Source organism: Macaca nemestrina, chromosome 4 (genome assembly GCF_043159975.1).
Source record: "Macaca nemestrina isolate mMacNem1 chromosome 4, mMacNem.hap1, whole genome shotgun sequence".
NCBI lineage: Eukaryota > Metazoa > Chordata > Mammalia > Primates > Cercopithecidae > Macaca > Macaca nemestrina.
In genome coordinates, this window is record NC_092128.1 from 24,347,998 (window position 1) to 24,375,251 (window position 27,254).

General features: G+C 40.0%; 1 protein-coding gene and 1 long non-coding RNA gene across 6 annotated transcripts in view; one reads left to right on the forward strand and one right to left on the reverse strand.

The window, feature by feature from the left end:
• LOC105471341 (bisphosphoglycerate mutase) overlaps positions 1-27,254 on the reverse strand; it is a 50,508-nt gene that overhangs the window by 22,954 nt on the left and 300 nt on the right. For 4 of the 5 annotated variants that reach the window (XR_011621956.1, XR_011621955.1, XR_011621957.1 and 1 more), the window contains exon 2: positions 12,258-12,919. Coding sequence is in view for 2 of the 5 variants with exons in the window: in XM_011723790.2 (XP_011722092.1) it covers positions 12,258-12,858 (601 nt within the window). In the remaining 3 variants the exon portion in view is untranslated. Of the gene's footprint in view, positions 1-12,257; positions 12,920-26,873; positions 26,983-27,254 lie in introns of all 5 variants that reach the window. The other variant, XM_011723791.3, reaches the window with a different exon arrangement.
• LOC139362729 (uncharacterized) overlaps positions 1-27,254 on the forward strand; it is a 54,019-nt gene that overhangs the window by 1,160 nt on the left and 25,605 nt on the right. The window contains exon 2 of the long non-coding RNA XR_011621959.1: positions 3,897-4,040. This is a non-coding gene — a long non-coding RNA (uncharacterized lncRNA). The remainder of the gene's footprint in view (positions 1-3,896; positions 4,041-27,254) is intronic.

Here is a 27,254-nt window from a genome sequence, read left to right on the forward strand (position 1 = left end):
AAGCACATAAAAATAGGCTTAATATTACTAGTTATCAAGGAAATGCAAATCAAAACCACAATGAGATACTACTTTGTACCCACTAGGATGGCAACAATAAAAAGTCAGATTATAAACAAGTGTGAGTAAGCATGTGGAGAAACTGGAGTCATAATACACTGTAAAATCAGGTATGCAAAAGGCTATAGCCTCTTTGGAAAACAGTCTGGCAATTCCTTTTGTTACACACACATCTACCATATGACCCAGCAATTCCACTACTAAGCATATACCCAAGAGAAATGAAACATGAGTCTATATAAAACTTGTACACAAACCTTCATAGCAGCATTAATCATAATAGCCAAAAAGTGAACACAACACAAATGTCCATTAGCTAATGAACAGATAAATTAAATGTGGTATATACATACAATAGAATATTATTTGGCAATGAAAAGGAATGAAGTACTGATGCAAACCACAATAAGGTTCTTGGAAGAACCTTGAAAGCATGATGCTACTAAATAAAAGAAGTCAGTCACAAAGGACCACTTATTGCATGAGTTCATTTATATGTAATGTCCACAACAGGCGAATCTATAGTGACAGAAAGTAGATTAGTGGTTGCCCAGGGCTGGGTGGAATAGGGGAGGGACTGAGGGGACAGTAACAGCTAAGGGGTGCTGGGTTTCTTTTTAGGGTAGTGAAAGTGTTCCAATATTGATTGTGGTAATGGAGTTACAATTTTGTGAATACACTAAAAGTCATTTAACTGCATACTTTAAATGGCAAATTGCATGGTATGTGAATTATAATGCAATAAAGATGTTAAAAAATAGTAAACAGGGCCCAGTGCGATGGTTCACGCCTCTAATTCCAGCACTTTGGGAGGCCAAGGTGGGTGGATCACCTGAGGTCAGGAGTTCAAGACCAGCCTGGCCAACATGGCGAAACCTCGTTTCTACTAAAAATACAAAAATTAGCCAGGCATAGTGGTGCACGCCTGTAATCCCAGCTACTCGGGAGGCTGAGGCAGGAGAATTGCTTGATCCTGGGAGGAGGAGGTTGCAGTGAACTGAGATTGCACTCCAGTCTGGGTGACAGAGCAAGACTCTGTCTTTAAAAAAAAAAAAAAAAAAAAAGTAAACAGATCCAGAGAGGTTAAATAAACCTGCTCTAGTCACAGGACTATTGAGGCAGTAAAAATGGACCTTTTTAAACTACCAAATCCCCAGGATTTAAACCCTGGTCAGGTGACTTATCCATGGTTATTTCCATGACTACCGAGGAGGAGAGAGAAGAATGTTTCTATGAACGCTCTACCCTTGTGAAAGGCTGGGTCCTAACTGGACATCTGCTGATGCATCCAGTGTTCCCACGACTGGTAAAGAGAATGAGTAAGTTTGTCTGATCCCCAGCTAACATATGGGCCAGCTAACACACTGTGATCATGATGGGCTACGTTTAGGAGTTGTTGTCTGTGACTTTAGAAACAAGTTCCGGGTCTTCAGCAAGGGGCTGGGGCATACATGGGATTCACTTGTTTGACCATGGCCTCAGATCTAACCAGATCCACCAGGTCCCCTCTTTAACAGCGGCACTCTCAAGTTTGGTCCCTTTTATGTGGGACCAAATTAAAGAGCCAAATAAACAAAGGCCACCGAAACTATAATATTTCAACTACAAAGGAAGAAGAGTTCTACAAAAATAGTAATGTTTCCAATAAATAAATAAAATCAACATTCCACTTTAATGACTACTCAAGCCATTCACACAGCAGACTAATTACTTACAAATATTTAAAATACTCAGACTGGTTAATAATCAGTCAATGAGACTTAAGTGACTAAAATTTTAAAACAGCAGATTAGGAAAAACCACAGTGAAGCCATTACTCATTACTCAATTTTGGCATAAGTTACATTCAACATCCTAAGAAAGTTAAGCAGGCAGAGCTCCTAAGGCCAGAATAATGTATCTGAACTATATTAAACCAAACTGAATTAGTGCTATCTTATATAATATCCTATTATAAACTCATTCACTGGAACATTATAGGAAAGTTAAAAATGAGTGGCACATCCCTCGATAACTGGCTCAGATTTTTCTACAATTCTATGGTCGTCTCTCCTTATAAGTGGGGGCTTTGTTCCAGGACTGCACGTGTACCAAAATCCACTCACACTCAAGGCTGGAAGTCAGCCCTACGTCTACACAGGTTTCACATCTAGCAAGTGTGGTATTTTTGATCCAAATTTTGTTGGAAGAAAACCCATGTATAAGTGAACCTATGCAGTTCAAATCCATATTGTTCCAGGGTCGGCTATAAAGGGAACCACCACTGAGTTCTCACCCTGTACCGACCCCTCTCCGCAGTGGTGTGGAGTTAAATACAGTTGTCATTACTTAGTGGACCATATTACTAAATAATTTCTGGACTCTAGCAGCCAAACCATAACAGTGTTACTTACAGTTGAACAAACATTTACTAAATTCTTGCAGTGGGCAAGGCACTGTGTTCTACAGTAATGTGTGGAGGAGCAGGTGCAGGGCGAGAACTCAGTGGTGTTTCCCTTTACAGCTACCCCTGTCTTTAAGGGTCCGCCATTGCCTTTAAGTCTTGAATCTTCATGTAGAAGCACCTCGGAGCTAACTGCAGTCAATTTAAATAATGGGATATTTTAAGGAAGAAATAATGAAAGTTTGGGATAATAAGTCCAGGAAGTAACTCAAGGTCAAAATTGGGGAGAAAGTCAAACAACTTTATTTTCTGCATAGAGGACTAACTTCAGGAAGTCAAATTTGCACCTACCAACCCTCTCCCCTAAGTCACCATAGCAGGAACAGGAACCAAAGACAAACTGTTATGTACACTGTACATCTACCAAAGCACCTCCTGGTAGAGGTGCTTGTGCAAATGCTCACTTTCCCCACCAGGATTATAAATTCCTTGAGAACAGGAACAATGTTTGATCCATTTCTGTATCACCCATGTTGTTAGAACACTGCAAGATTTAGTAAATGTTTGTTCAACTATAGTAACACTTTTATGGTTTGGCTGCTAGGGTCCAGAAATTATTTAGTAATATGATCCACTAAGTAATTACAACTGTATTTGTTATGTGAATCTACTTTTTACATGTAACTAAAGGCTATAAGGAATAAAATGTTAGGCTGGGTGTGGTGGCTCACGCTTGTAATCCCAGCACTTTGGGAGGCAGAGGCAGGCGATCACGAGGTCATGAGATCGAGACCATCCTGGCTAACACAGTGAAACCCCGTATCTACTAAAAATACAAAAACAAAATTAGCTGGGCGTGGTGGTGGGTGCCTGTAGTCCCAGCTACTTGGGAGGCTGAGGTGGGAAAATGGCGTGAACCCGGGAGGCGGAGCTCGCAGTGAGCCGAGATCCCGCCACTGCACTCCAGCCTGGGGGACAGAGACAGACTCCATCTCAAAAAAAAAAAAAAAGAACAAAATGTTAATTAAAAATCTTAAAACATAAAGCCTATATATGGAAACACCCTAAGGACTTTGTCAGAGGTGCAGTATAGACAAATTTCAGAAAGAGGTTAAAAGCTCCACAAAAGGACCCTGTGTCTCATTCACATATAGGTGCAGTATCCCTTGTACCAAGAACAAGACCTGATGTAGTGAACCCTAGGTGCATACCTGAACTGAATAAATTCTAACTCTCTGGGTTTTCAAATTAAATCTAGTCTTTTACTGTTGAAGCCTTGATTAAACACTGTGCTCCCCATGACCTTACCAAGAAAAAAAAGGAGAATTAAAAGAATCTTAGCCTCGAAGAAAAAGCTGTTGACATCTAGTGCCAATAAAATAAACAATTCAAATTAAATGGCTTTATATGTTCTTTGATTTTCTCCAAAGTGTTCAAAATCTTTGAATTTTAGAAAACAGAAGAGATGGACAGAGAGACAGAAAGATTTGCTACAGGACGAAAAGGAAAGAAGAAACCCCAATTCTGTAGTGCATACGCTTTGGAATCAGAAAAAAAAAAAGGGAAACAACTCCAGTCAACTCATTCATTAAATAAGGTGCGACCCACTCATTCCTCACTTCCCTCTCCTGGTCAGGTAATCACAATTCAAACCCTACCGACAAACAATCTGTGATAAGAGTTCTGTATTCCTTTATGGCCAATACGAGCTGAAACAAGAGATTCTGAATCTCATAGATGATCTACCTATTTTTAATTTTAATTATTTAAGATCTGAATACTATATATGTAAAGATGGGCTAGGGTGATTTGAATATTATAACACGATAAAATAACAGACTAATTTAGAATAAGGCACAGAGAAGAATCCATTCTACGTTTAATTTTATAGTTAAAATAGCCTATAATGTTTAAAAAATAAAGGGTTCTACAAATCAATTATTATAAAAGACAGCTTAGCCACAGCAATAGGCAACTACTTGCCTCACAGAAGAGAGGCCTGAATTGGCTGCTTCTGAAAATATCACACTAAAATGCCAAAGGTGACCAACTCATCAGTCCCTGTCCCCACAGCTAGTCCCAGCTGACCATTCCTCTCTGAGTGTCTAATTTTATCTCACCACTTCTGTGCCTTGCTATATATGCAGCTGCACACAGGTCTTCAGGGATCAAGTCTGTCTTGCATGAGTGTCTTGTTTGTCACTCTTACTCCAAACTTGAAACTGCCTCGTCCTGTGCTTGAACCCAGACTAAACAATCCATTTCCTCTGGCGAGATGCAGACTACATCCAGTGTTTCATTTTGGTACCTGGCTTTTCCTTTGATGCTCGCCAGCAGGAAACAAACAGGAAGTGACTATGCCAACCACAGAGAATGAAACACATGCCTGTCTGGAACACTACAGTACAGGATGCTTTCAGATACTTAGGTTGACATTAGATGTTTTCATGGTGGCACTTTGTGAGAAGTGTCTCTGAACCAGTCAGAAGTGGGCCCTGCTTTTTAACCTGGACTTATTAGCACAATCATAGGTAATTATATTTCTAAAAGCCAGTAAAGCAGTCCCTTAAGTAGGCATTTTTTTACTATATAATATTCTGTATGTCTTGTTTTGACTTCTTTCTTCTGAAAGCATTAACTACCATCAGATTAAAAGTAAAGCAATCTCAAAAGCATATACGATTTATGAGCAGAGATATTATATAAATAAGTCATTTGACAGGGGAAGGGTCATCCCTATCAGCCAAGAAGCCTGTCTTAGGTACTGACATGTGGTTTCCGTGTTTGCAATTCTCATACAAGAGTGTTATCTAGCTCCGAATCAGTATCACTTGCCTCTCAGTGTACCATTCATCTGTGTTGACTCCAGGAGGTCCTTGTTGACCTGCTCCTAGACTAGGTTGTTACAAGAAGAAAAAGGAGGGGATGGAAGGCCCAATTAAGGCTAACGAAATTGATGATAATAAGCAGAGATAGCTCTGGGATAAAAAAATTAAAAAACTTTATTAGAGGAGTTTTCAACCTGTAACAATAGCAAGATTCTCAAACAAAACTTCATGGTCCAGCAACTTAAACATAACTTCTCATGAAGAAGGACTTTAAAAGGCAGTTCCCTATAATGACCATGATTTAGGTGCTAAATAAAGTCAGAACCAGATGGCTCCTGAAGCCTCGAGAAAGCATAACAAATGCCCTCCAGGTTAGTTTTCAAAGGCAAAGATAGGTGCATATAGCAACCTTCACTTAATTCTCCTAATTGGCAATGGTGAGTTCACTGGATAAAGCAAGGCTTTTTGAGGTAAAATTTACATACAGCAAAAGTCACCCTTTTTAGCATATAAGTTCTATGCGTTTTGACAACTGCATACAATAATGTAATAACCAGTCAAGATATAAAACAGCTCTATCAAACCCTTAAAATTTCCTTGTGCCCCTTGGCAGCCTACCCTTTCCCCACCCATCTGTTTTATTTCCCGATAAAACATTTTCCAAAATGGCACATAAATGGAATCATATAATACACAGCTATTTTAGCCCAATTTCTTTCACTTAGCACAATGCAGCTGAGGTTCATCCATGATAATGGGTGTATCAATAGTTTGCTTCTTTTTATTAAAGCAGTTTCTTTAAGCAAAACAGCTTACTGATCAATGACTGATCAAACGAAATAAAAAATATGACCTGGATATACTAAACAGCAAAGTAAAACGCAGTATTGAACCATAGCTTTCCAGTGAGTTCAGAGCCATGTTCTAGTTCCTACATAAAACAACATGTGTATGTAAAATGTCTAAAACTGTGCTTGGCACGCAGTATGCACTCAAGAAAGGTCATCTTGTATAGCTATGCTAGAGTGCGCCATTCAGACCACAATATTAAAACAGCAGTAATAATTTAAGACTTGATTAGTTGCATTAAATTACCTTTTTATAGTTTACCTGCCATGGATGTTCTTGACTCAGCTTCTTAAAACACAGTATTCCAAACGAAGAACAGGTCAAGGGAAGGGCTACCTTTTAGAAAAAAATTTTAAAGCCCAGGTGATAACCGTGTGTGGAGCCTCAGTGAACTGAGTTTTGAGTAGAGTTCTTGACGCCAACTAATTACCATGATCGTGGCCAAGGAATCTGGAGTCTCTTTAGACTTCAGTTTCCTCCAACAGCACCTGTCTTCTTTTCCACAAATGGAGAAAGCATCAGTCAGGATATGACTGCCTATAGTGTCATAATATCAAATATTTGAGAAACAGCTAACATCTTCAGAACCAATACTCTTTACTGTTGAGGTACACGGATGATACCTCTAAGAGTAGACCTAAGAGGAGATGAGTAATATTAGCATACTCTTAGTAGAAAATCTTAAAGCAATTTGAGATTTCAGCATAGACCAATATTCTAATTAGTTATTTAACTGGGGTCATAATTCTTCCCACCCCATAGTTACAGTTTTCAAACAATAAGAAAGTATTTTTCTGATAGGACAGTATGCTGTCATTGATGCTATCAGTTACCACACTCCTTCCCAGTAGGTAAAACATTTTAACTTGTCAAGCAGTTTAAAGACAAAATAGGGAAAACTTACTCCAGTCTCTTGAAAGAGCCTATATTGTATGGGTGAAGTTTATATAAACATCTCTAGAAAGCATGGCTTGGAATCAGATGAATCTGCAGCCACAAGTGTTTTTACTTTCATAATAAATGAAAAGAAATTTAGCAACTTTTGTGCTTACAGAAATATAAACCCTGGTTATGCCCATTTCTAGATTCAATTCTTAACAGTAGTGAAAGCTAACATCTTCATTTTCATGTTTTTATTTTCTAAAAGTGGGTCTCACTATGTTGTCCAGGCTGATCTTAAACCTAGGTGCAAGCAATCCTCCTGCTCCACTTCCCTAGTAGCTGAGACTACAGGTGCGTGACACCACATCCAGCTCAACATCTTTATAGTGAGGTAACCACATAATTTATCATCCAGGCTGGGGCACTTTTGAAAGTAAAAGGAGATGCTATTAATAATTACATTCGGACAACAGATATTAATCACAAAATGGGCATGTATGATCATGTAACTTGATAGTAAGCATAAACTTGCAATTAAGATAGTAACTTTTGTTTTTTACCACCATTAACACATACACATGAACTGGCAAAGTAGTCCTTCCTATAAAAGAAAATCTTTATTTCCCCCTAAACAGTTGGGGAGATTCACTTAATTTCTGGAGTCTCGAAAAGTTAGCATCTAAATCCTATGAAATGTTTTATTTTAGGTTGGTAAGTAACCAAGCACACAAACCCCTGTAATTTGAGCTCTGGAAAGTCAGACATGCAATACAAGAGGACTAATATTAGACTAACACACCTATTCTGGCGAGTTAATACATCTATAATCAATTTTGAAAGGGCTAAAATCTCACTAAATTAACAGAAATGATGTGAAAAAAATACGATGACATACTATTTCTTCTGATCTTGAGAAAGTCACTTATGCTTAATTCTTACAGTTGTGAAATAGAATACTTGGGACCTTATTTTTCAGTAGACATTGTAAGAGAAACTTTATTAATGCAGATTGGCATTTAGAGACAATAAATAACTTATACAAAAATGATTCTGAAATCCAATCCAGCCTATTTCATGTACATGACATAGTTTCTTCCATGTTAGGTGTGGGAGTTAAGTCATAGTAGGGAACTACAGCAACATCTAAGAACTCCATTAGTATTAACTGGAGTACCACCAGGGTGTACTATAGGCCAGAAAGGAACAAAGTCGTCATATCCAGGATGGGTGAGAGTCAAGCTTACAAACTATCCTTCTATTTTCCTGCAGACAAATCTGGATCCTCACATCCACTCTATTAGTTTTCTTGGCTACGTTCTTATCCTAACTGCATGTTCTGGCTTTTCTGCCATTTTTTTCCCTCTAACTCTCTGCCATCCTCCTTGGTCACCAACCCCATCGTTTTTATTTTCTACCTCTCTCATAGAGACCTCCCTCTCCGGTAGCCCACGTCCTTTTCTGTGTTCACATACTTCCCACTGAAGTCATTGCCTACAATTTACCTCTTTCTGCACCAACCCCACTGTTTTACATCAATTATCCCCCAAATAAAAACATTTTCTACAAAGCCTGTTTATGGTAATAGGAATAGGAGTTATAATGTAAGGCTACTTTAAAATGTCATTAATGGCCAGGTGCACGGTGGCTCATACCATAATCCCAGCACTTTAGGAGGCTCAGGTGGGTAGATTGCTTGAGGCCAGGAGTTCGAGACCAGCCTGGCCAACATGGCGAAACCCCATCTCTACTAAAAAGCTACAAAAATTAGCCAGGTGTGGTGGTACACGCCTATAATCCTAGCTACTCAGAAAGCTGAGGCATGAGAATCGCTTGAACCCAGGAGGCGAAGGCTGCAGTGAGCCAAGATCGAATCACTACATTCCAGCCTGGGCAACACAGTGAGACTTTGTCTAAAAAAGAAAAGAAAAGAAAATGTCATTAATCTCTAAAGGTCATTCAGTTTCATACTTCCAACTTAAAAAAATAAAATAAAATAAAATAAAATAAGACCTTTAGATGAAGGACTGGAAGCTGCCTGAAGACCAATGCCTGCTTATTTCCCAGCGAGCCCTGTAAGTCCACTTCTGCCCCAGTGGTCAAAGCTGCACTTTCATTTTTCCCGGTGTTCTATACTCCACAGTCGTGCATTTCAGCTTTGTACTCACTTCCATATGTTTGCCCTCCCCTATGGTTTTCTAGGCCAATGACAAATCCTTTTACCTTTCAATTCCATTATTATTTTTCCAGCTTTAATGAGATATAATTCACATACAATTCACCCAAAGTGTGCAACTCAATGGCTCTTAGCATATTCAGAGTTGTGCAACCCTCACTACAATCAATTTTAGAGTATTCTGTATCACCCCAACAAGAAACTCTGTACACATCAGCAAATCACTTGCAAAATCTTCCATCCTCCCTACCCTCTAGGCAACAACCACTCTACCTTCTGTTTCTAAAGATTTGCCTATTCTGGGTATTTCATATAAATGAAATCCTATAATATGTGATCCCTTGTGGCTGGCTTCTTTCACATAACAGAGTTATTTCAATATTCGTCCATATGGTAGCATGTATCAGCATCACCTCCCCTTTTATTTCCAAGTAATATTCCATTGTATAGACAGATCCCATTTATAAGTTGATGAACACTGGGGTTGTTCCATCTTTTGTCTACTACGAATAATGCTGCTCTGCAGGTTTAGGTACAAGTTGTTGTGTGGACATGTGCTTTCGTTCCTCTTGGGCATTGTGATGGTTTGAACTGTGATCCCCTCAAAAAGATACGCTGAAGTCCCAACCTCCAGTACCTCAGAATGTGACCCTATTTGGAAATATAGTGTTTAACAGAGAATAATCCCATTAAAATGGAGGGCACTGGTGGGAGGGGGTGGGCTAATATTATTGGTGGCCTTATAAAAGGGGAAATGTGGATGAGAAACACACACCCAAGGAGAATGCCAAGGAGTGATGCTTCTGCAAGCCACAGAACATCAAAGATTGCCAACAAACACCGAAGCTAGCCAAGGCAAGGAAGAATTGTCTCCTAGATTCATCGGAGAGAGCACAGCCCTGCTCACACCCTGATTTGGGACTTCCAGCCCCCAGAAAACACATTTCTATTGTTTTAACCCACCCAGTTTGGGTGCTTTCTTACGGCAGCACTGGGAAGCTAATATAGCTATATGCATAGGTGTGGGATTGCTGGATCCTATGGTAACTGTGTTCAGCCCTTCTGAGGAGCTGCCAGATTGTTTTCCAAAGCAGGTACACCATTTGATTAAATTAATTTCATAAATTGCTAATAGTTTCAAAACCTCCCTCAAATGTGGAAAAGTAAGTTTTGCTATGTCTAAACACAACCTCTACATGTAATTTTCTCTTTGCCCCCAGCATGGTTATAGTCTTCTTTACCACCGTTTCTAAATGTTCGTATTTCCCTCAAAAAGAACAGTAACAAACAGCTAAATCATCAATGCACTAGCAGGAGGGGATGTGTACAATCAGCTGTGGGTGGGCTGTAGAATGAGTTTAAAGAGATCTATAACAAATTTGAAGATAGGTGAAGAGTCAGTGGTATTAAACAGTAGGAAACTTTTTAAAAGGGGGACTTCCAAGCTAAGAAGGTGGAGAAAGAGGATCCTAAAGGAGATAGTGGCATTTTCTTGAGGGAAGGGAGCCTGGCCACGGTAAATCTGAGTCCCAATTCTAAAAAAGGAGTTGGCACAGTTGAATAGAATACACCTCTGGCAGAAATTCTGAAATTCTGAATTTCAGTTTGTTGTCTAGTAGGAGCCTCAACTCTTCTTCAAACAATAAAATACTATGGTCCATTAATGATGAAGTTATATATCACTAATGATGAAGTTAAAGATCTAATTATCCTGAACAAGAACAGAAACTTTTAAATACTTGAGTAAATAAGATACGCATGTGCGTGTGCGCGTGCACATAAACGCGCGCACACACACACACACACATATCAAGTGCCACATCTAGCCAATAAAATTTTAGTATCTAATAGTCTGTAGATTTTAGGTCTCTGCATGACTAATGGATGTCAGCTATACAAGTAATGATTTAGTTCTTGGTCATGTTATAAAAATCAGGGGAAAATAATCACATGCTAAAGATTACTTCATTTTTAACTAATAATCTATTTCTACTTATTTCACATACAAAGTCAGCCTTTTTACTTGTCACAGCCTCTTATAGAAAATTCAAGCGGAATGAAAAGGAATGGTAGAGAAATGTCTTCTATTTATTACCAGTAAGCTAACTGCTGACAGTGATGAAAGGCAGGAAAACACCAGATAGGGCATATCATGCAAAAAGCACAATCATCTGGGATGAGTGGAGACAGAGAGGGAAATGAGAAATCCGCAGAACAGTCAGAAATCCAGAAGGTGTCACAGTGCAATCACTGATGCTCAAAACCGGTGAACCTGAATTCTCAAAAGAGTTCATTTGGTTCATGTTACTTAAAAACAAGGTAACAATACAATATGTTTTAGTATACATTTAGAACATGACATAAAGTAGTTAAAATTATGGCGCTGCTGATTTCCAAAAATTGAGAGTCAAGATAAATAAATAAACCAACTACGCTTTTAGTTTCCTTCCCCCTAACTTTCTTCCAGTCAATGACTAAACCTGCTCTGAAAAGAGGAGTGAAACAAAAGAACTGCTCAGGAAACCTACGTCTGGAAACACAGCAATCATTGTTTAAAGTTGGAAGAACGTGAGCAAAACTGAAGTCTAGATAATTTACTCAACTTGAAGAACTCAAATTTACTTTCAAGGCCGTTTCAACAATTCCTTCCTTTCCTAGCTTCCTTTCATTTCACTACAACAAGCCATACAGTCCTTTAGACCAGTGCTTCTCAAAGTGTGGAACCCCAATCAGCAGTATCAGCATCACCTAACGCTTCTAAGAAATGCAGATTCTCAGGGTGCACCCCAGACCTACTGCTTCCGAAACTCGCAGGGTGGGACCCAGAGTCTGTGATATACCAACCTCTCCAGGTGACTCTGATGCTTGCTAAAGTCTGAAAACTGCTGCTTCGGGTAACAGGAATGGAAAACGCACAAGAGATCTGATTTCTAGAACAAGATGATTCTTAAATCTGAAGTGACAAAGGGGGATAGAGAAGGAGAGTCTATTGTGTAACTAGGGCATCATTAGCTTAATTTCTAGATTAAGGCCCAGATATCACACTTGGCAACCTCTAATAAGTGGTATATAAAGCTGGTACCTTCCAGGTGTTTTAGGAGTGCCCTACTGCTATTTCCATGAGCAGATATCAGAACGGTTTTGCCACGTAAGACTTCAGGAGCAATCCTTTCATTCCAATAGGGAAGGAGTCTTTCCAGAACATCCTTTAAGCTTTCAGACCGTGGCAGTTGATCCAAGGGCACATCACATACTTTATACCTCCGGTCGTTGTAGATTTCGTGGTAGTAAGGATGAGACTCCTCAATGGGAGGCGGGGTTATATTGTAGCTTCTTCTCCAGAGCCTCACTTGTTCTTCACCATGATTCAAAGCCATTTGCTCCCTGTTGAGACCGATCAAGGCCCCATAGTGACGCTCATTTAGACGCCAGGAGCTTTCCACGGGCACCCATTCCTGCCCTAGCTCTTCTAGGATCAGCCAGGCTGTGTGAATGGACCGATTAAGGACAGATGTGAATACAAGATCAAACTCAAAGTTTAATGCTTTGAGTTGCTTCCCACAGTTCCGAGCTTCCTCCATGCCTTCACTGTTGAGTTTCTGATCCACCCAGCTACAAAAACGGTTCTCCTTATTCCAAGCACCCTCTCCATGTCTTAACATAATAAGTTTGTACTTGGACATACTGATGGCTGAACTTCCCAGGCGTTTTCAAATGGGCTAATATTCAAGGACAGCAATACATCTAGAAAGACAAGAACAAGTCTAAGTTATATTCTTCATTCAACCGACCACCTAGGAATAGAAACAGCTTTACAACACCCAATTTCTAAAAGAAACTCAAATCCCTTTGAACAGTCAGAAACGTGATAACTCATACACTGGGACACATACAGGCATATTCTATAGATATTAATAATTCATTACAGGGAATCTAGTTGACTTAAATTTTCTGATGTTTGGATAGCATGTTAACTGTATGACATAAAATAACAAAACACTTCATTCTAATGGCATGCTGTGTTTCTGCCAGATACAAAGGCTATTTATGCTTACAGTAGAAAGGATTTAATATAATGAGTTACAGACGTCTGAAAGAATGACTAGTAGCTGGGAACTCCCAGCTCCCAGCAGCTGACTCTACACTGAAGGCATCCTTTTCACTTTTGTTTTCCTGTGGTGGAAAAAGAAGTATTTACCAGTATCACATTCTTATATTATTAGAATAATATAGAAGTTATTAAACATGTTATTTCAGTGCACCACTGCATATATCTGGCATGTATCACTGGCTGGTGGCAACTAGCTCTTCAATGCCACAGGCTACATCACACACTAGAAAATCTAAGGTATGCAAAATACATCAGTTCAATAGTCAGACAAATTAAAAATGATTTAAAGAGACACTAACACCAAATATGGTATGCACCTAAATAATCTTGCACCTGCCTGAAGATAGTTTTCAGCAGGAATAAATCCAGATGCAAAATAAGCTATCAAATGCAAGCAGCTGAGGGATGCTGCCTGTACAAACAGATCTGGTCTGTAGGAGTGAGAGGAACCACACTGATAAAGAGGCCACGCCTCCTCCTCCCCAGCCCTCCAGATATCCTACACACACCAGCTACATCTTAGCAGGGGAAGAATCTAGTAAAGGGAGACCAGCAACTCTCAAGCTATGCTGAACTCCTTACATTTAAGCCGCTGGCCTGAAGATCTGCTGGGCCCACTCTGTCCTCAGAGAATCTGCTGACATGGCTGCTCGGTCTGCCTTTCTCTCCTTGTGGTGGACACATCTGCACTGACACATGCTTGGTTTACATGCCCGGCGTCTCCATCTCCGCTCCAGTGTTTTTGCATACTGGGTTGTAAAGATTATACGAGAACTAGGGCCTGGTCTTCTGCCACTCATGGCAACTTCCATTAACTGGAGATTTTCTGTCCCACTTAAACTGTGAGTCACCCACAGTAAAATCACAATCAGTGGCAAAATTGATAGGAATCTAGATCTAGTTTCTACCTTTCTTTAGTAATTCCTAGAGATTCTGGAGGGAAAACAGTCTTTAAAATAAGGCTTTATATTTCAATGGAAGGCAAACAGAGGACTTAAGGGAAGAAATCAAATTGAGGTGATATGCAAGTACCGTCATGTGTTGCTTAATGAAGGCAATATGTTCTGGCAAATGCATCATTAGGTGATTTCGTCGGGCAAACAACATAGAATGTACTTACACAAACCTAGATGGTATACATAATTTTACTTATGTATGTTTTTTCATATGGAAAACCAAGTATCCCAGCACAATTAATGAATATCAATCATTTCCCCTACTCAATCTGCAATGCCAATGTCAAGTGCCACATATTAGATGTCTATAGATGCTCCATTGCCATCTTACAGGGTCACCATCATACACGCGATCCATGCTTGACTGAAACACCGTTAGGTGGTGCATGGCTGAAATTGAAAGGCTACAGCAGTTAGGATGATGATTCTCCTTTCTTGCTAAGTACCAGGTTGCTGTGCACGTGGAGCAGGGAAGTGCCAGGGAACCAGAAGAGCCTAGGCTCAGGACCCAGGTGAGAGCATCCCACAGAGCTGAGAATTCCCCAGGAGGGAGCCCAATGTCTCTGTCCTTAGCAGAGAAGTGACATCGGGGTGGCAGAACAGAGAAGGGAACAAAAGGTATCTAGGGAGTGTTTTGCCAGATGACTGCCTATGCCCAGGGGCAGAATAGTCATGAGTCTAACAAAGTTCAAGCTTCAGAGCCCCTCACCTGCAAGAAACCAAGCTATGAATACACACATACATACACACACACACACACACACACACACACACACACACACGGAGGGGTGTGTATATGTTAATTTGCAAATGGAAGATATTTTTGCATTGTTTCTTTACAAAGCCCCAATCCACCAAGTAGTAGAAGCCTGAGCTCTATCAAAAACCGTATCTACCCTTTGTAACCATTTATCATTCTGTTTTGTTAGTGGTAGCAGAGGAGGGGGATGGAGAAAAGAGAAGGTATCAACTGTTGCTCTACCTTCACTCTCAGTTTATCTTGTCAAGTGAAGCCGTTCTCTCTTCAGTTAAAGAAGGGCACGGTTAGACAAATTTTGTAGACAGAAGCACCTTTCCACCGTCTTTTGATTATAAACTACACCAAGGGGACAAAACAATGTAGCAATAGCAACATGGACACTCAGGCACCCACCGTCAAGCTTTGTGCTCTTATTCTCCTGTATTTGCTTACTGCATTAAAAGAAAGTTCTGTTTTCTTTTTACTGAAAAAATACACACACACACACACACCCCAGAACAGAGGAACAGTACTGCAGACACAAAAACTATGCAAATACACATCCTTCCCTCACTCTGAAGCATAGGAATACATTTACGCAGGTGACTATATGATAAAGTACTAAACTAGTATATCTATCTCAGGAAATCAAAAGGTCACTTTCCTCTCTCCTCCCTAGTACTACCAACAGACTTATCCCACTTAACTGCTGCATATTTACAAAGAAACTGCTGAGGATTAGCTTGCAAACATAAAACTTCTATCAACATCCACTGGAGCTGATTTACCCAGTGTTTACCAAGAAATACACAACGCTGTAGCCAGTGTGATTTAAAGTTTAAGGCATGGATTGCAAACTCAAATTCCTACAATGGCCAGGCAGCTGTGTGAAGCAGAGTGCAGCTGGACTATGGGGAGTGATGGGCACCGTGAACTGCAAGGAACATGCATGCTTCTCTGAAGGAGGCAACTCTTGTGTAAACAGTAAAAGTTTTCCTATAACCTCTTCTCATTGAACCAACAGCACTGTTCTTAGAACTTTTCTGGAAAACAAAAAGAAGATGGGATTGCTGACACCAAAGACTAGGGTGAATGCAAGACCCAGAGTCAGACCACAGAGAACCTTTAAGTAAATAAATGTCTTTTTTAAAAAAGTTAAAACAGTCCTTTCAAAATCTCCTAAAAATTCATGTAAAAAATAAAAGGAGTACCTATTACTTAGCTCCAGCCCACTGCCCTGATACTGAGCAATTGAGGTTTCTAGATCTTCCAATTAAAAAAAAAAAAAAAAAAGAAAACGTATTTTTATCTGATATCTGATTTAAATATTAGCAACTAATGTACATTTGTAAAATGTGAGTGAAACAAAACATTTCTTCTGCAGGCTAGATCACAGCTGCTAGCTTACGACCTCTGACTTAAAGGGAAACCTCCCCTAGGCCACAGATAAATGATGCAGCCACCATACCCCAGCAGACAGAACCCAAGCATCTGGACCACTTAACCAGCTTTCCTGTTATTGTCCAACACAGCCTTTCAAAGGACAGACCCTCTAATCCCCATAATGCTCTGGGCTTCCTTCTCCCTGACCCACCTTTAGAGCCCTCCCTCACCAAACCATTTGCTGGTGCCCTGGAGAATTCCTAGCTCTGTCCTCAAACTCCCACTCAGCTTTGAGCATCAGTTGTGCTGAAAAAGAACCGAACTGAAAACTACCTCTTCCCAGGTGACACTGCTTCTCTCTCTAGTAGGGGGTGCTCATGCCTCATACCCTAGGGTTAGGGGCAGGTGATGGGCAGCGTCCTGCTTCCTCTGCTGACCAAATTGCCCCTCCCCTGCCATCCTGGGGAGTTGGGGAGCTTCAGTGTTAAAAGTCTTGCTATATTCAGTTGAAGTTCTCTTGCCCTCATTTATTAACTGCAAACTAACAAACTCCTTGAAAATTGATCTTATTTTAAACCCTCAATTCTTCCTATTGGTCTTAGGAAAATGTTCAGAATCCTTCATGTGACCTGCAAGGCTTTGGTTTTATTTCCTTGAGCATGTCAGGTTCTTTCTTGCCTCAGTAGTTTTGGACACACTCTACCCCATGCAGAACACTCATCCTTCATCTCTTCTCTCCATTGCCACTTCAGTCCCACCCTGCTTTAGGTTAAGCGCTAGTCATCCTTTAGATCAGTTGTGTCCAATCAAGATATAATGCGAGGCACAATGAAGTTTTAAATTTTCTACAAGCCACATGAAAAAGTAAAAAGAAATAGGTGGAATAAATTGTAATCTTGTATTTAATCCTATAGGTCCAAAAGTTATCATTCAGACATGGAGTCAAAGGAGATCATTTTGGAACTTTAAGGTGTAATGACTGCTCTATTGGATTTCGGACTTGTATGGGGCCTGCTGTACCCCCTTTGTTTTGGCCAATTTCTCCCATTTGGAACAGGTGTATTTACCCAACGCCTGTACCCCCATTGTATCTAGGAAGTAACTAACTTGCTTTCAATTTTCTCGGCTCATAGGCAGAGAGGGCTTGCCTTGTCTCAGATGAGACTTTGGATTTGGACTTTTGGGTTAATGCTGGAATGAGCTAAGACTGTGGGGGACTGAAGAAAGGGCATGATTATGTTTTGAAATGTGAGGACATGAGATTTGGGAGGGGCCAGGGTGGAATGATATGGTTTAGTTTTGTGTCCTCAACCAAATTTTGTCTTGAATTGTAGTTCCCATAATCCCCATGTGTCATGGGAGGGACCCAGTGGGAGGTAATTGACTTATGGGGACAGTTACCTTCATGCTGTTCTCATGATAGAAAGTGAATTATCACGAGATCTGATGGTTTTATAAGCTTTGCCCCCACTTCACTTATATTTCTCTTTGCTGCCACCATGTGAAGAAGAACATGTTTGCTTCCCATTCCACCATGATTGTAAGCTTCCTGAGGCCTCTCCAGCCATGCTGAACTGTGAATCAATTAAACCTCTTTCCTTTATAAATTACCCAGTCTCTGATATGTCTTTATTACCAGCATGAGAACTAATACAATTCTAACACATGATCCATACAAAAATTATTAATAAGGCAGTTTACATTCTTTTTTTCATAGTATGTCTTTGGAATCTGGTGTGTATTTTATAATGAAAACACATCTCAATGTGAACCAGCCACATTTCAAGTGCTCCATAGCCACATGTGACTAGTGGCTACCACACTAGATCGTGCAGCTTTAGAGCTCAGCTTAAATGTTAGTTCCTCTAGGCCAGTGGTTCTCAAACTTTAATGTGCATCAAAATCACATTAAACAGATTGCTTGAGCCCACTTTCAGAGCTTGATTTAGTAGGTCTGGGGTGGGACTGTGAATATGCATTTCTAGCAAGTCCTCAGGTGATGGTGACATGGCTGGTCCAAGGACCATGTTTTGAGAACCCCTGCTTTAGACAGACTTCGCTCCCTTGCTCTTCACTCATTGGGAAGTAGGTCAGGCCTGCTGACCTACTCCTAGAGCATCCCGCTTAACCACATTTGGTGCACCTGCGATGGATCCCTTGCGATATATTACCTGTTCAATGGCTATGTACCCTGTAAGACTGTAAGCGGCATCAAGGCAGGTCTTACTGCTGTATCTCTAGAACCTAGCACATCGCTTGGTACATATGAGGCACTCGGTAGGTGTGCTGACTGAATCTAAGTCAGAGAGAAATGACTGGATTGTACTCATGAGAGTAAGGCTTGACAGTTTTAGTAACTGCCACAGTAAAAACAGTTGGCAGGGCCAAGATGTTAGGAAGCTTTAGCTTAAGAATCCCAGTGTATCTATGTCAAAACAGGAGCCAAGAATAATTATCCATTATAGTTTTGTACCTTGTACTTTTGTACTATAAGTTTAGTATACTCATGGATGGCCATAATCTCCACAGAAAAAAAATGGAGATTCTAATTCACTTGTCCAAAAACATATGGCCAGTAAATGGCAAACTGGAATTGCAACCCTGGTCTTCTGCCTGCAACCCACCACTGGAGATATTAGAGTCGTGGTTTGAGGATCTTGGCTTACTTGGCTTCACTTCACAGGGGCATCTCCAGTCCCAACTTGTCCTTCCAAACCCAGGCAGCCATTTCATAAAATGCAAACAAACAAGGTGAGCATGAAGGAGGGCTCGGCTTATTAGTACTCTTGAGAAAAACCTCAAGGCACAAAGTAAGCCAGGCAATAGTCACCCCAACTTATAAAGAGAAATCTTACTAAAAATATATATTCCCCACCCCAAATTAAAAACGATTCCTTTTCAACCTCAAGCTTTATTTTTCTGTTTTGTTTTGTTTTTCATAAAAGCTCACCAACACGCACCTGGTTTCTCATTTATCCCATAGCAAAAGTTACTGGCACTTACATTAAGTACCGATTTTAATCAATAATTTACATCATGTTAAAAAAAAAAACATATAGGTTATTGAATTATCCCCCAGGGTGTCTTCCTTTTTAAAGTGTGATCTGGCTTGAAGAAAAAGTTTACTAAGGAAACATCTTTTACACAACTCTGTATCTTATCCTCCCTCCCCTTCCTTTTGTCCATTTACCTTCCCTTCTAGCCATTCCTTTTTGTTTCCTGACACTTAACTTGTGCCTTGCCCACTCTACTGAAAAGGTGTCTCAAAAGACTGCAGGTTAGTTACTTCTTACTAAGTGGAGATCATCTTCTCCATGACTTCTCTAAAACAAACTACTTCGATCAAGAAAAAAAACCCACTAAGATTTTGGTGTAGCATTTCCTCCAGCTCTTCCATGATTACATCTTGGTCTTGGGTCTCTGCATTTTCTTACCTACCTGTGAGAGTACTATGAAGATAATCATATTAGTCACAGTAGCCAACATTCACAGAGTGCTCACCTATGAATGTTACTTCAGTGTTACCTGGCACTGTGAATCCTCAACCGCCATTCCATGGAGTGGCTACTATGTTTACTCCCATTTTACAGATGAAGAAACAGGAGGAGAGGTTAACTTGCCCAGCATAACAGAGGCTGTAAATGGTAGAGCTGGAATTTAGTCTCAAGAAGTCTATATCTATGCCCTGAACCATTTTGCTACACTATCACGTTGAAACCTGAGGCTAAGTCTTCAGTTCTTGGAAACCCTTTTCTCACTGCTTTAATCACATTAAAATGGATGACTCATAAATTGAAAGCCCCAAATACTCAGTCTCCCTAGCCTGACCAATTAATTCATTCTTCAAACATTTTGCAGATCCCGTTTAGGGACAGCCCAATGCTAGGCCTATGAGGAATATGTAATCCAACAAGAATTATGTCTTCAGTACGTGTGTGTGTGTATGTGTGTCTAAAACTCAAAGTAATTCACACCATGAGAAAGCACTTCATTAGTAAAAGAGAGGTGAGAAGGGAGAGAATATTTCTGAGTAAGGCTTCATGGACACAGTACTTTTTAAGTTGGATTTGGAAAGGCAAGGTTTAGATTTACAGAAAACAGTAAAGGAATTACAATCTAGGGGAACAGTGAGTGAAGGCAAAGGAGCAGGTACATATGGAAAATGGTGAGCCCATTCAAACTGGTTGGAGTATAGCTAGAGTAACCACACATCCTGATTTGCCTAATAGGCAAAAAATATTCTTTCCATAAAGGCCACCATAAAATTGAAGTTATGGGTCAAGATTAGCATTCTTTTGGCAAGGTCAGGACAGAGAGGGTAGTTAGGAGAAAGATGCACATGCATCATTATTACAGAACAGTATTGTCTTAGGCCTGTTTCCCCAACATAATTACTACTAGGGCCCCTTTCACACTTAAGTGTCCCATTTGGAAAATTATATGGCCACTCCAAGTACAGGGTATAACAAAGAAGCAGGAGACGACTAGCCTAGAAAGATAAGAACAAATAATGACCCAAAAAAGGCCTTGTTTTTCTATACATATTGGGACATCATTAAAAGTTTAGTTAGCATGCATTTTAGCAGGATCAGGCAGCACTTACATACAGAGACAGACCAGAAAACCCAGGGGTATGAACACTAGCCGAGAGGTTTTTGCAATAATTCTGGTAACACAGGATAAAGACTTGGACCAGGACAATGGCTGTTTAAGTGAGATGAAGGAGACAAATGTGAAAGACACTATAGCTTAGCTCAGATATTAGCAACTTTTTCTGTAAACCACCAAATAGCAAATTTTTTAGGCTTTCTAGGCTACACTGGTCTCTGCCATAATTAGGTACAATCGTATCATTCTGCCATTGCAGCTGAAAGCCACCATATGTAATATATAAGTGGATAAATCTGTTTCAATAAAACTTTACATATGGACACTGAAATTAGAATTTCATATAATTTTCATGCACATGAAATATTAATTTATTTCAACCATTTTACATGTAAAACCCATGCAGAGTTTGTGGGCTGTTCAAAAACAGGCAGTAGACATATGATCCAGCAAGCCCACCACTGGGTGTACATCCAAAAGAAAGAAAATCAGTATACTGAAGAGATATCTGCACTCCATGTTTATTGCACCACTATTCACAATAGCCAAGATATGGAAGCAATCTAAGTGCCCATCAACAGATGAACGGATAAAGAAAAATTGGCACATGTATACAGTGGAATATTATTCAGCCATAAAAAGAATGAAACCCTGTCATTCACAACAACATGGATGGAACTGGAGAGCATACGGTTAGGTGAAAGAAGTCAGGCATGGAAAGATTAATTTCACATGTTTTCAATCACATATGGGAGCTAACAATTTTGAAAACTGAACATATCGTAATAGCAGAATTATGGTTGCCAGAGGCAGGGAAAGGTAACAGGAGCAGGGAGGTTAAAGTGAGGATGGTTAACAGATACAAAACTATAGTTAGAACAAATAAGATCTAGTATTCAGTAGCACAATAGGGTGATAATAATTTATTGCATTTTAAAAATAACTAAAATAATGGAATTAGAATGTTCCCAAAACAAAAAAAAAGATAAATCCATGAGGCAACAGACAAATGCATGAGGTAAATCAATTAACCTGATTTGATCATTACATATTGTATACCTGTACCAAAATATCAAATATACCTATAAATATATACAACTATTATGCACCCATAACTTAAAATTAAAAATGTAAAATTTCTTTAAAAAGGTATAGGCCAGAAGGCCTCAATATGTCGATCTTGGCCTAGCTGGATCCCACACTTAGATCTACCAATGGCAGCAGCATTTTTAACCTTTAAGCATCCCGTCATAGAATAATCCCAACATTATGAAATCACTAGATTTTATTCTCGGCCAGAACGGCAAGTACCATGAGTAATGGAATCCCATTCATAATTGTTTTTACTCCTCATAGAAGGCCATACTGAGGACATTTAAATCAGTCTGAGTACTTGACTTTTGCTTAACTAAATTATTTAGGAATGGGTTCAAGATAGAACCATAGGGGAAAACTACGGGATTCATCCTGTTAATCTCCTTCAAAAATATCATGTGTCATTTTGACACACTTTACTCCATTAGACATCTTCATAAATTGCCCCATAGTGCCCCACACTTCAGGTGAATGTATACTTGCTCAGGAGTAGGTGCTAGGGATGTAATTGCTTTGACAATAAACAAATCAGTGATGCAAAGAACACACTTTGCAGGTGACTTATAACTTTCAAAGACTTTTCACTATAAATGTATAGGAATTCCATCTAAGTTAGCTATAAAGCAAAGAATATTCTTTCTATAAATGCCACCATAAAATTGAAACATAAAATTATGACTCAAGATTAGCATTCTTTTTGGCAAGACAGGGACTGTAGATAGGGGAATGATGTACTTGCAAGGCACTGCATTTACTAAGGTTACCCCTCTAATATTTTCGAGATCCCTAAGTACTTTCAACAAATGTAGCATGATCATCTGCTGCTGCTTCCTACTCCTTCATTAAACTATATAATTCTACATATGAAATTATGTGAAATATAATTTCACATTATATTTCTCCCATAACTGAGGCTCCTCTGTTATAAGTACTCCCCATAACTGAGGCTCATCCTGTCTTCCAAACTGACACTCCTGGGACTTTGCTTCCTCCCTTCCTCACGTGTTTGAAAATTAATAACGCCTAAGACCCTAGTGGTACAACTCACGGACAAGTAGGACAAACTACAGGGTAAAGTCCAACTTAAAAACCTAGTTTTTCTTGTATTGCCAATGTTTGAGCAAGAAATTTGATCAGCAATGTAATGTTGAAGTTATATAAAATAAGACAAATAGAACCAGAGTCACTTAGATTCAAAGCTCACATTTAAATATTAAATAGTCAATTGCTATCCTAGACACTCAGAGGATGTTTTCCTTGGTCCAAACTCTTACTGTGTGGCTTTGAGCAACTTTTAATCCCCACTGCAATAGGAATCTAACTTTATAGTAAGATGGGCTATTATTTGAGGACAGAGAAAAAGAACCATGTCTCTAACAAATTAAAAAGGAACAGTTCTCAAGGGAAATGAAATCTGGGGCTCAGTTCCTTAAGGCTTTTACTGTCTTAACAAACTATGCCTTCCGCCATATCAAGTTCACTATTAGATGTTCAAACACAATTGTACCTAAAAGTGTTCCATGGTCTATTACTTTTCCTAAGGCTTTGTAGAAACTTTTTCATCTGTACTTGCAGTTATAAGAATACCTTTTTACCAGGAGCAAACATTACCACTCACTTTTTCCAAACACTAAACCCACGTTTTCCAGACACTAAAACCCTCTCATTCACCAATCTTACATCTACTAATATTTCCTACTGATTGCTTGTTACAAGAATAACCAGCCATACCAGGCAGATCCCTACTCACGGGAAAGAGATATACATGTGTAATGAGACGTGAATTTGCTCAGGGCATGTTGCATGTTCCAGCCTTCATGGCATCAGCATTGTGGACAACACCCACTCATGACAGACCCCTCCTTCCTATCTCTGGTCATTGTCTTCCCCAGGGTAGTAGCTTTTATCAACACAAATTGTTTCCACCAAATTCTAAAAGTCTAAAGTAAAAACAACCTAGATATGAGCCCAGCTCTGCTACTTACTGACAATGTGATCTTAAGTAAGTTATTTAAATTCTTTGAACCTCAGGTTCCATATCTATAAAGATGAGGATCATGAAACGACAGCTCTCAGGGGGCTATTAGGAAGACTAAATGAGATTATGGTAAAGCACTCTACCAAAAAGTGAGAGGTAGAATGGAGCAGACTTTGACTAACTCATAAATAATGGCACAGATCTCAGGCCTGTCAAAGCAATCCTACCTTGCTGATGATATGAGCAGAAGCAAAAACTGGAAATAAAGTAAAATGAAGGAAGGAATTAGAGGGGAAATGCTTAAATTAGGTGGTGGAAGGAGGAATGCAATCAAATATTGTAGGATGGAGGTGATGGTAAGATACAGTCTCAGAAGCTTACCAAGTACTAATATTCTGCCATCCAAATGCTTTAATGAAGTGGTTAACATTTAATTTATATTTTACACAGTATGTTTTCCTCATATTTGTGGCCAAATTTCAGCAGAAGGGTTTTGTTATTAAGTAATACTTTTTGTCCTCTTTTGTTCTGCCACCTATATAAACATCTTTCATATCAGATTTTATTCCAAGGATGTTTCAAGAAACCATTCGGTTCAAACATTTTTGTGACCTCTGTTCTTCAGGCACTAGACACACAAAGATGAAGGCCCGGTGAATTTAGGTGCACCAATCATTACTTAAAATGTGCCTCTTAATCTCAACCAACCACAGAAGGCAAAAGAGGAAGAAAGACTAAAAGCTCTACCCAAACACTAACAGTGGTTGCTTCTAAGTGACAATTTTCTGCCACATTATACTTCTGTATGCTCCAAATTTTCTACAATAATCTGGTTTGGTTTAAATATGAACACAAAAGAGTATATCCTTGTAATGGGGACAAAAATAGGAAGATAAACAAGACCTAGTATTTGCTAGCACAACAGGGTGACTATAGTAAAAAAAATTTAATTGTAAATTTTCAAATAACTAAAAAGAGTATAATTGGATTGTTAGAAACACAAAGGATAAATGCTTTTGGTGACAGCTACCCTATTTACTCTGATGTAATAGCACTGCATGCCTATGTCAAAATATCTCATGTAACCCATAAATATATACACCTACTAGGTACCCACACAAATTAAGAATTAAAAAACAAGAATATATCCTTGAAGCTGGGAACTTTTACTTGCTACTAGATGGCACAGAATTTACTGCAATGAGACTCTGCTTATGTACTAATCATTTTTACTTTAAAACAGACTTTTAACACAGAGTTTATACCTCAGATGTAATTTAATGCAACATCTGCTTTCTAAAGATACAAAACTCGAGGTGGTAGGATCGCTTGAACCCAGGAGGCAGAGGTGGAGGTTGCAGGGAGCAGAGATCGCGCCACTGCACTCCAGCCTGGGCAACAGAGCGAGACTCTGTCTCAAAAAAAAAAAAATGCAAAAATTAAGAGTCACAGTTGAAATGATTTAAGATCACACAAATAGTAACAGCTTCAGGACTAAAGCCAATGTTCTTGATTTCTAACTCAGAGCTCCTTCCACTATGACAGTTTGAATTATGCTTCTCTGAAGTCCACCACCAACTGGGGAGCATCTGCGGTGTATGAGGTGCTACTGGAACACAAAGATGGCTAAGAAAGCGCTATTCCCTGGACTCACGGGAGGCAGTTTAAAAAAAAAGAAGGCAAAAAAAAAAAAAAAAAAAAAAAAAAAAAAAAAAAAAAAAAAAGAAGGCTGGGCGCGGTGGCTGACGCCTGTAATCCCAGCACTTTGGGAGGCTGAGGCGGGCAGATCACCTGAGGTCAGGAATTTGAGACCAGTCTGGCCAACATGGTGAAACCCTGTCTCTACCAAAAATATAAAATTAGCGGGCGTGGTGGCGCATGCCTGTAATCCCTGCTACTCGGGAGGCTGAGACAGGAGAATGGATTGAATCCGGGAGGCGGAGGTTGCGGTGAGCCGAGATCACGACATCGCACTCCAGCCTGGGCAACAGGAGCAAAACTTCGTCTCAAAATGAAAGAAAGCAAGACAGCAAGGAAAGAAAGACAGAAAGACAGAAGGCAGGAGGGAGAGGGGGAGGGAGAGGGGGAGGGGGAGGGAGGGGGGAGGGAGGAAGGGAGGGGGAAAGGGAGGGAGGGAGGGAAGGGAGGGAAGGGAGGGAGGGAGGGAAGAAGGAAGGAAGACAGGCAGGCAGGCAGGCAGGCAAAGCCAGGCGCAGTGGCTCATGCCTGTAATCCCAGCACTTTGGGAGGCCAAGGCGGGCAGATTACCTGAGGTCAGGAGTTCGAGACCAGCCTGGCCAACATGGTGAAACCCGGTCTCTACTAAAAATACAAAAATTAGCCGGGCGTGGTGGCCTATGCTTGTTAATCCCAGCCACTTGGGAGGCTGAGGCAGGAGAATCGCTTGAACCCGGGAGGCAGAGGTTGCAGTGAGCCGAGATCGAGCCACTGCAGTCACTCCAGCCTGGGCGACAGAGCGAGACTCCGTTTCGAAAAAACTAAAATAAAATAAAAGAGAAATTGACATGAGTTCTGCTTTCACTATAAAAAAACTTTAGTAGCTACAGGTGAAACTTAGCTTTTGATTTTTTCCCCTCCTTGGTAAGAGTCTGCATTTAGTCAGCTAACATTATAGTACCACTCACAAGCCAAAGATCTTCCGTAATTTGGAAAGGAGGCAGTAGAGGAATGAGAGTTATAATAAGTTAGCTAATAACCAACTATTCTTTAAAGCTTAACCGTGAACTTAACTGCAATTACGCATTTCATTGACCTTCTCTAGTGTAATACCAGCCCCTGTCCCTTAGAAAAGAGGAAAATACACTTACGTTTTTATTTCTAGTGGTTCTAAGAACTTGTGATTGGCTCCAGATTCCTACATGAAAACACTGCATATATTCACCTCCTTCTCTTTTCACCGCATTCGAGTTTTTCTGTCTGCCAAACAAAATGATAGGGCCAGGTCTGCCAAAGCCCCAAATACAGCGGCATCGCCCTGCTTCCTTCCAGGGGATCTTCCTATTGAAAGGGCTCTGCCACACAGTGCCTCAAAGGTCCAGGATAGCGTTTTTCTTCCCTCCAACTTCTATATATTCTTGCCATAAGGACAGCACTACCAAAGCGGGCTCCTCCTCTCAGTTAACAGAACTGTGACTGCCTGTGAGGCTCATTCTGAGAAAGGGACAAGGGAAAGGGACCAGGGCGATAAG